Source organism: Centroberyx gerrardi, chromosome 23 (genome assembly GCF_048128805.1).
Source record: "Centroberyx gerrardi isolate f3 chromosome 23, fCenGer3.hap1.cur.20231027, whole genome shotgun sequence".
NCBI classification, from domain to species: Eukaryota; Metazoa; Chordata; class Actinopteri; order Beryciformes; family Berycidae; genus Centroberyx; species Centroberyx gerrardi.
In genome coordinates this window covers 719,528-729,964 of record NC_136019.1, presented here as the reverse complement: position 1 = coordinate 729,964, position 10,437 = coordinate 719,528, and the positions used below count along the sequence as shown (strand labels likewise).

The following is a 10,437-nucleotide window of genomic DNA, read 5'->3' as shown; positions in this document are numbered from 1 at the left end:
CCAGAAACGTACCGAAGCAGTTTATCACAACATACTACTGCAACAGCTAGTAACCGGGAGGAAGTGAGCACAAAATGAGCTTCGTGGCACTTGCTGTATAAAAACGTTTCTAACAAGAAAACAATACTGTCAGCAACAGACTGGAGCCGTGTTTGGGGTGAGAGGGCGAGAGGGGTTCTCCAGGATGGCGTTGACCTTTCCCCTCATCCTCCTCTCTGCCACAACCTCCACTCTGTCCAGTTCATGGCCCACGGCAAAGCCAGCCTTTTTCACCAGCTTATTCAGTCTGTTGGCTTCCCCTGCTTTGATGCCGCCTCCCCAGCACACCACAGAAGAAGAAGAGACTGGCTGCTACAGACTGGCAGAACATCTGTTGCACACGTTGAAGGACCTGAGTCTCCTCAGGAAGTACAGCTGCTCTGTCCTTTCCTGTAGAGCCTCAGTGTTGTCCGACCAGTCCAGTTTATTATTGAGCTGCACTCCTAGGAACCGATAAGAGTTCACCATCTCTACCTCCTCCCCCTGGATGGTGACGGGGTTTGGGGGCTTCCTGCTCCTTCTGAAGTCCACCACCAGCTCTTTGGTCTTCCTGATGTTGAGCTGGAGGTGGTTGTTGTCACAGCAACCTACAAAGTTCTCCACCAGCTCTCTGTATTCCTCCTCAGTGTCCTCCGTGATGCAGCCGACAGCGAAGGAGTCGTCAGTGAACTTCTGCAGGCGGCACGATCCGGAGTTGAAGCGGAAGTCCGAGGTGTAGAGGGGGAATTTAAATGGTGACAGTACGGTTCCTTGGGGTGCGCCGGTGTTGCCCATCACCACGTCTGCCAGTGAGGTAGTCCGTGATCCAGCATTATTGAGCATTTCAGCTGTACACAAAAGCAGTCTTAACTAGGGCTGCACGATATTGGAAAAAACTGACATTGCAATATTTTTTTTTTCTGCGATATGAAAAATACAGGAATTTTCACCAAATGACTTGTATAGCTCTATCAAGCCTTGCCCCTTTAAGAAGGTGGCCTTGTGGGTAACGTAGTAGGAAGTGAGTGTGTTTTTAGCCGCAGCCAGAGTGAGTTGCAGGATGCAACTGAGTGAGTAAAGTTACCATAGTTAGCAGGAAAAGAGCTTAGAGCGTCACCGAGAGGCCGTGCATTATGTTCGCTCTGTACAGAAATAAAGTGCCAGTTCTCCACTGCAGAGTCGGTCCGGACTCTGAGTAAAAAGCTTGTTAGCAGCTACGAGCCAGGCTAAGCTAAAATAGGCTAGCACAACACCAGAGGCTTCCCAACTACGGTTCGGAGCCGTGAAAGCTGGAAAGGTAACATACGCTACTCTTATAACAAACCCTGAAATCAGAGTAAATGATGTTATATCAGACAGACTTCTCTTGTAGATTAGTCATGGAAAATGAGAAGCGTGCGAGTTTTCCTTTTGTATCAAGCAGCAAAAAAGTTGTAGCATGACGTGTTTGAGTTAATTTGCCTTACTTGACATCGCACGTCCTGCGATGTGACTATTGTGCATGCGCACATCGCGATGACGATGCTGAAACGATATATCGTGCAGCCCTAGTCTTAACATACAGTATGTCAGGTGTAAAGTGCAGTCCATGACATTTCAGACAAGCTGTTTGTTAGTGTTGGTTCATCAGTAGCAATTCTTCTCCATTTGTCAGAGTGTCTAAAGGCCACCAACAAGACCAGCAAACACACAAGCAAGAACCAGTGTAAAACTTGCTCCCAGTGCAGCATGTCCTCCCCCGTCACCTGAGAGCAAAACAGAAAACCAGATCTGTCAGGTAAATAATGACTGGCTAGGAGAAAAGCCTCCATTTCCTCATCGTCAAATTCATGTGGGCATGTGGTTGGAAATATCTTAAGCAGCTTTCTCCATTGACGCATATCACCCATTATCTACTGCAGTTTTATAAAAACCATTTATATGCCTCGTTATCTAGAGAGGCTTTGCAGTTGCGTCACAAATCTATCAAACCAGGTGCGTCTTGTTTGCTAATCAGATGTGTTAACAACAAGACAGTGATGGTTAGCTGAACAGATACTAATGTTAGCTAGCCAACAAGCTAACATTAGGATATTGTAAGCCCAATTGTACGTTTAGAAACACAAAACCAGCCACAAACATGCACCACAGTCCAAACTCTGATATAGCTGCTATCCTGTACCAGCTGAACTCACCTGACTCTTCAACCTTGAGGTTGATGATGCTGCTGGGCTCAGAGTCGATGTTGGCTCTCTTACTGCGTCTTTTTCCGCCCGTTGAGCAACGACACTCGTATGTTCCGGCGTCGTTCCTGTTCACATTCTTAATAATTAAAGACGCGTTGCCGTTCTTCATCTCTCCGTCCAGCAGCTCCACCCGGTCCGCAAAAGATGGATTCTGGTGGGTCGGATCTGACTGCTCGTCTCGGTAAAGGAAGACATATTCTGGTGACTTCAGGTCAGGTCTGGTCCACTCTAACACAATGATGGGGGCGTTGTTGGGACCCTGACACTTCAGAGTGACATCGTCTCCTGGGTGCACTGTTAGCTCTTGCGGGCCTAAAGGACAATGGAAAAAACACAGAGCAGAAAAGTCAAATATACAACTCAAGAAATACCTAATTTTGTACCTATTGATATTCAAAAGGAATCCATTAATACTCAACCACTAAAATAGATTGCTCTGGGAATGTAGTCGGCACTCACATTTGTTTTGACATAAGCTCTATTCACGCAGGACTAGTATTACCTGTGAACGTCCAGTAATTTGTAAAAACAAGATAAAACAAGATGGCAGGTGACTGTTTTCCAAAGGGGTTAGATTAGCCCGACCCTCTTGAACTCAGCTGTCTTTTGAATGGGTGAAACTTTAATTTGTCCCGATAACAGAACCTCCAGAGCACCGCAGCGCTCGTTCACCCCGGTATTGTCACAATCAACAAGACTCGGCTACAGGTAGGGAAAACTCTCCGGTAATAAACAATGACAACCGCGCAACCGCTTTGAAAAAAACACTTTGTTAGTCTATTATTTCTTACAGAAATGATAATGAGTGAACCTTTGTGACGCCACAAAGTTACGGAAGTCCAAACGGCTCGTTTAGAGGCTCGCTTTTCTAATATGGATTGTGTGGATTTAGTTTTGATACTTTCACCATGTTTAGATACACATCCAACTCCTTTATCATCACAGAGGAGAGGGGAATGCTGTTTTCCACAATATGGGACCTTTAATAAAAATGTTTAGGCAACAGGCCTCTAACAGTTAACGCCAGCTGATCTGGTCAACAATAAGCCAGTTTAATTTCCTTTGGAGTTAATTTAGACTAATATGGGAATATGAGAATGCGTGATGAGAATGCAGCAGGATTTTAGGAGCACTGGCCCTCATTTATCAATCTAACGTAGAAACCAGCGCAGATCCGAGCGCAGAAATCAACATGTTTACGACATGGAGATGCGTAATACGTCCAAGAAGAGAAACTTCTCCGACCTCGAAATAGAAACTCTAACATCGCCAAGTCCAATTGAACCAATTAGTTTTATTTGGCAGCCTGAAAATTGGCATCAAAGGAAGTCGGAAAAATGCAGTACGGAAAGAAATCACTGCTGCGGTCAACAGCGTTGCCGTCGACAACCGAACTCCAGCTGAGGTTTGAATATTTCATTTATACATCTGTGATATGTATAGCCTATATATATATAATAGTAATATAATAGCTTATATCGCAATTCTTTATATTTAGGTGAAGAAAAAATGGTCAGACCTCAAACAAATAGGCTACCTCAAAATGAAAGAGAAATTAATCTTACACCAGAAAACTGTTAACCCCGTTAATTGCAAACAATTTCAAAATACCTATTTATGTTAGGGATAGGCTCCAATCTGCTTCGATATGCTTATCAGTGTCAGTCAAATGTTTAGGCTAGATAATGCTTTGATTTGTGGTGCGTGTTACACAAGGACAAGTTACACATAAACACACACACACACGACTGTGCATAAAGTTGGCTGGTTTGACGTCCACTTAATCACAACAAAATGGCAGATTGCTATCATTTAATAACCATCTGCACCAGGCATGCCTATGGATTTTTTCATTCTAGCTGTGTACCGTTTCCAACATCACAACAACAACAAGTCTTTGTTTATTAAAAGTGATCATAGAGGATTCAGGGAATAACCAGATCTTAATAGATAACCACTCTAGCTCTGAGTGTAGAGTTTCTGCAGCTAGTAAAAGTAGAAAATACAGTTAAACGCGACATCCTAGGTTTGAATCCGGCCCAGTACCTTTGTTGCACATCACCCCTCTCTCTTGATCATTTCTGTCTCTCTTTACTTTGAACTATCCAATAAAGGCAAAAATGCCCAAAATATAATCTTAAATACATAAATAATACAGTTAAAAGAAAGATATACTGTACTATTCATTTTTGTTATATTCTTTATGACACCGCAGAATCACATTTGACCTTGGACAGTTAACTCGAATAGCCTACTCAGCGAAGGAGCTGTCGCTAAGCTAACGATGCAAACCGATAATGTAGGCTAATACTTCTACGGCTCTACCGAGGCAGAAAAACAAACAAATCAGAAGTGCCGTTTTCATGTTGGAGAATCCAATTTCAACCTCAGAGCCAATCAGTGCTGCTTTTAGCTCAGCAGAATCATGAGAATTTCTCCAGACCTGCATCGTTTGCATCCATCCACACTCATACACCCATGTTCTGTTTTGTTTGTTATGAGCATATTGCATACTATTGTTGTATAATATTCCTATATGTCTGTGTTTTGCTTAATAAAGTTTAGCTCACCGTCAGAGGAAGACGCCAGGTGAAAGATGCATGTGATTAGAGTGAAGCGATATGCAAATCTCAATCCAGCCATGGACTGAAGCGGATGTTTTCCCTCCGGACTGCAGGACGCTCCTCCACACCGGGGCAGGAAGTCACCGGGCTTCAATCTGCCAAGGAAGAAAGTTACTTAAAATATAGAATATATAAATATATATAAAATATATAAAATATAGCTGCTTTTAGTCCTGAGGGAAATATGGGAAAAATGGAGGAGGAAAAAAGTAAATTTGTTTATTATTTATGGTTATTTGGAAAATACACATTGCATTATATTTTCTTATTATTCTATGCATTTTATTTATTTATTTGTTATGTACAACCTGCCAGTTATACTTTGTAGAATTTGGAAACAGTCAATATCACAGTCCAAATGTGTAAGATTTAGAGTAATTCAAATGAAAGTATTGCATAGAGCATAACATTACCCCCTCCAGACTCAAAAAAAAATGGACCAAACCTTTTCAGATTTTTGTTGGCATGGTTGTGGGGAGGTAGGCACCCTTGTGCATTCATTATGGCATTGTCCAGCTGTTAAGGGCTTCTGGGTTGCAGTAAGAAATATTCTTTCAATTATCTTGAACACAGATATAACTCTATGTCCGGCTAGATGCTTGTTGGGTACTCAGCCCAGTGGCATTCATTGTAAATCTGTGCAAAAAATTATAGCACTGGCTGCCCCTTACAAGGAAACGCACAATTCTCATGAATTGGAAATTCAGGAAAGCTAATTTTTTTAATATGAATACGTGGTTGGAGGATTTTCTGAACCTTTAAAGCATGGAAAAGGCAGCATCCTCTCTCCTATCTTTGGATCAGGGAGGGAATGGCTTATGGAACATAAGGTAATTTCTGGACTCACAACATTTTGCACTTCTCCCTATGTAATCCAACATAGTTTTTTTTTATATGTCTGTGTTTTGCTTAATAAAGTTTAGCTCACCGTCAGAGGAAGACGCCAGGTGAAAGATGCATGTGATTAGAGCGAAGCGATATGCAAATCTCAATCCAGCCATGGACTGAAGCGATGTTTTCCCTCCAGACTGCAGGACGCTGAGGGAAATATGGGAAAAATGGAGGAGGAAAAATGTAAATTTGTTTATTATTTATGCTTATTTGGAAAATACACATTGCATTATATTTTCTTATTATTCTATGCATTTTATTTATTTATTTGTTATGTACAACCTGCCAGTTATACTTGTGGTTTTTCCTTGTTCTTGTTATGATTTGATGTAAATAACTGAACCATATAGGCCTAAAACATTATCATTTAACATCCCTCACTCAAAACGCATGCAATACTCTTTGGCTTAATACAGTGGCATCACTTCAAGCGCTGGAAACACTTGCAATGACCAACCACAGCTAACAAGCATGACAACTTCCTCCTGTTTCCTCGTGCATAAACAACTGATATATCAAAAACCAAGTATTTATAAATAAATACTTATAATCCCTCAATAAATACCTTATTTTCTCAATTCTTATGGAAAGACAAACCTAGAATAAATCTTGAGAGTGCCTGATATCTATCTACTACCTATCATACAATGCTAGATTCCCCATCCTGTGGGACTATGGAAATACTATGAAAGGAAACTGGGATTGGCTGGCGGGACAGATTGTCACAGAACATAACAAGTCCATTTCTCTTGCAGCATTATGGTATTGTCTCAATCCCATCCCAAGGCTGATTAATCCACTGATCCAGTTCCCAGTTAGTGTGGTTAAAATGCTACACAGGAGGTTAGGTACTGCTGGCTGGCACCTCTCTCCCTTCATGCCCATTATGAAAAAACTCTTTGCGGGCCGCAATCCACTGATCAACAAAATCAACATCATCAATCAATCATGGAAGAACAAAACATAAAGCAAATTGGCCAAATTATGAAGGAAAATACCATAATCCCATTTTCAGCAATGAAATCTGAGTTCAATTTGGAGGATATGTCTTTTCTCATCATCTCATCATCATCTCATCATGTCTTTCCTCATTTACAGTGTAAATCTGTTATTACAAAAATCATTTCAAGAGGTATTCAATTAGGCTGCCATGAACACCTCGATAACAGCCTAAAAGAGCTTACTAAGGGGGAGGGGAATACAATCTGGAATATATAAACTTCTAAGCAAGACATAGGTATATCACTTACAACAGAGTGGGGTAGAATTTGGAAACAGTCAATATCACAGTCCAAATGTGTAAGATTTAGAGTAATGCAAATGAAAATATTGCATAGAGCATAACATTACCCCCTCCAGACTCAAAAAAAAATGGACCAAACCTTTTCAGATTTTTGTTGGCATGGTTGTGGGGAGGTAGGCACCCTTGTGCATTCATTATGGCATTGTCCAGCTGTTAAAGGCTTCTGGGTTGCAGTAAGAAATATTCTTTCAATTATCTTGAACACAGATATAACTCTATGTCCGGCTAGATGCTTGTTGGGTACTCAGCCCAGTGGCATTCATTGTAAATCTGTGCAAAAAATTATAGCACTGGCTGCCCCTTACAAGGAAACGCACAATTCTCATGAACTGGAAATTCAGGAAAGCTAATTTTTTTAATATCAATAAGTGATTGGAGGATTTTCTGAACCTTTAAAGCATGGAAAAGGCAGCATCCTCTCTCCTATCTTTGGATCGGGGAGGGAATGGCTTATGGATCATAAGGTAATTTCTGGACTCACATTTTGCACTTCTCCCTATGTAATCCAACATGTGGTTTTTTTTCCATTATGTAATAAGCGGGGGAATAGAATAAAGGGAAAGGAGGAAGAAAAAAAAGGAAAAGGGGAAACCTATATTCATGTTTTGGAGCAATACGGGTTTCGCTTTTTGGATCATGGGCATGCAGGTGTAACTATGTGCATACTCTGGTTGACAATGTAGTGTTGTGCTGTCTCTATTGTATGTCTGTTTTGTTGTGTATATATGAAATTTAAAAAAAAAATAATAGCAAATTCCTTTCAGGTTTTTAATGTTAAAAAACGTGTCCAGAACACTCTTCCCCGGTCACACAGGTAGGCCTCGGTTCTACTGTCATGAGGTAGACAAGGCTCATTAGAGGTTGGCATAATTTAGATGAATTAAACATTAATCTGAACTTTTGTTAAACGTTTCAGAATCAGAATCCTTTATTATGCAAAGTATGTTTGCACACACAAGGAAAGTGACTCGGTGTGGTTGGAGCATAAGGCGACACGATAAGCAAAGAAATGTACAATATAAGCAATATATTAACAAAATATAGCAAAATACAAAAGATTGTTTGTGTATGTGTGCAGTGTTGTCTGGGTCGGCTACACCTGGGCCTTTCACCTTCCCCTTTGTTTTCCTTCATATTGCAGAGATCAAAAGAAAGCAAAGATGACCAGAAAAAGATGTGCGTTTCATGTGGATAAAACATGGGCCTTAGAATAACTTTAGAAGGGATGAGGAACTCTGAAGACTCAAGCACGGTTTGGCCCTCGGTGGAACGGAGGGGTATTCCAGAAAGACGGTTTAAGAAATCCTAAACTAAATCCTGAATTCTGACTTGAGTGAGCTAGACACGGCATAGCGGGAATTTTCGGTTCCAGAACAACTAATTCAGATTTCAGTGATCGGGCTTGATCAACTCTGATAGGTTGAGACTGAACTATCCGCGTTCACGGTGAATTTATAAAGCCATCCTCAATCGAGGACTGAAAATAGGATTAATGATGGATTCAGAGGCGACAAGCAGAGCAGAGCGTCATATTTCACTCCAGCTGAACAAGAAATATTAATGACAGCTTGTAGTGAATTTCAGCAAAAAAACAAAATAAATACACATCAGCAACACTTGTGAGACTTGGCATGGCAAAAAATTGTAGATAGAGTTAATGCGTGAGTTAACTATCAAGTTTAATGCTTGTTTTAGTCATTCAACATTTAACATACCTCTGTAAACTAATGTTTAATTAATAGGAAGGATGCAACATAGGCTATTGCCTGAATTGTACACTCTTAATTATTTTTTTACATTCAATTTAGGTGTAGCCTAATCCAGGCGGCATGAAATGCACTTGGCAACAAATTTTAAAAAAAAGTATAAGAACATAATTCAAACTCGTAGGAGCTGGCTCTATCTGTGAACAGTGGTAGATAACTGATGGCATGAAGGAGCTCATCAGAGCCAACTACTACGCCCAGGACACACGTGCCAACATAAAGGGCAGGTTTATCACATTCATAATTAATATTTATCTCTTATCTCTATCTACAATGTTATACAGAAAGCTTCCAGTAGCGAATAAACGAAGGGCGATGCATAACATGTGTACAGAGGTCAGGGGGAAATGTGAGGCTGAAGAAGGCTAGATAAATTGACTCTTCTGAAAAACGGTAACACTCGCGATGATATGCTACAGGTGGGTGTGATAAAATATATCGCAGTCTCTTTCGAAGTCAAGCCCTGCAAATAATTTGAGCTTCCACGTCAACGGGATCTTCAAGACAAGTGAAAAGTTGAACAAACTGACTTGTGTGATGCTTAAATGCTGCAGGCTCAGTAGGGTTTAAACTCAAGTCAGCCTCACGTAAACCTGCCACAGAGCAGGTTAGCTTGAGAACATCAGTTGCCATAGTAACTGATCTAGATTTACTCTGATCTCAGTTTTTTGAACAGAAAATCCCGGATTTCTGTGAATTCTGAGTTAACAGATCTGGATAATTTGCCAATCCTGCTTTCTGGAATACCCCCCGGGGCTAAACCCGGGGCTAAACCCGGGGCTAAACCCGGGGCTAAACCCGGGGCTAAACCCGGGGCTAAACCCGATAAGCTAAACTCCACTCAAAACCTGGCACTACATGGCCGTTTTGTAACTTGCTTCGGCGAAAGTGCAGGCTTACCCCATAAAATACGACTTTAGTTTGGGTTCATGATCTAACGAATCTACCTATCTGCACGCAAGTTACCTTAGCTTACGTTAACCTAAAGCTAATTTGCTAACTCACTCTCATGCCATGCTAACGTTAGCTTAGGTCAATTCTATCCAAATTTACGTGTGGGATTTATACAAATGAAGCCAATGTTATTAATGGAGTACGATCTAACAATTAGACTAGATGTTTAATTGATAGGGCGATTGTACCTGGACTCCTAGCCTCAATAGAGACAAGATAGAAAATCAATCAACCTCAGTCCAGCGGGGCCTAAAACCACTGGGATCTCACTTTATAGCGACCCTACTTCTCCATACATGGAACAATTAAACATATACAGTAACGTTACAGTAACTACCTTAAAGCCACTGTTGTTGTCCGTGGCTAGTGATGACCTTGACACCGAAACTCCGGCGAATGCGTCAAAAACAAAAACACCCCACGTACTGAAACTGTATCGAGGCTTGATTCGCGTGCCATAAACACGTGATCAATGACGTCATTCGGCACGCAGCCTCTTCCTCTTCTTCTTCTTCTTCTGCTTGTTTTACGGCGGTTGGCATCCAGCTTATTGGTGCATTACCGCCACCTTCTGCTCCGGAGTGTGGACCAGACAATAGATTTGCAATCTAAAGCCCTTCAAAACACACACACACACACACACACACACACACACA

General features: G+C 41.2%; 1 protein-coding gene across 1 annotated transcript; it reads right to left on the bottom strand.

Moving 5' to 3' along the window:
- Window positions 1-1,642: 1,642 nt before the first annotated feature.
- Window positions 1,643-10,135, bottom strand: LOC139929943 (uncharacterized). Its single transcript, XM_078291691.1, has 5 exons — window positions 10,119-10,135; window positions 5,796-5,905; window positions 4,814-4,962; window positions 2,193-2,555; window positions 1,643-1,763 (listed from the first exon to the last, which is right to left on the bottom strand). The coding sequence occupies exons 3-5, from the start codon at window positions 4,884-4,886 to the stop codon at window positions 1,678-1,680; spliced, it is 522 nt and encodes a 173-aa protein (XP_078147817.1). The 5' UTR covers window positions 4,887-4,962; window positions 5,796-5,905; window positions 10,119-10,135; the 3' UTR covers window positions 1,643-1,677.
- Between the last annotated feature and the right edge of the window lie 302 nt (window positions 10,136-10,437).

Coding starts and splice junctions, on each gene's coding strand:
- LOC139929943 (XM_078291691.1), bottom strand. CDS start 4,886: ATGGCTGGATTGAGATTTGCATATCGCTTCACTCTAATCACATGCATC. Junction 2,556..4,813: donor CCTGGCGTCTTCCTCTGACG/GTGAGCTAAACT, acceptor ATTGTCCTTTAG/GCCCGCAAGAGCTAACAGTG. Junction 1,764..2,192: donor CCTCAAGGTTGAAGAGTCAG/GTGAGTTCAGCT, acceptor TTTTGCTCTCAG/GTGACGGGGGAGGACATGCT.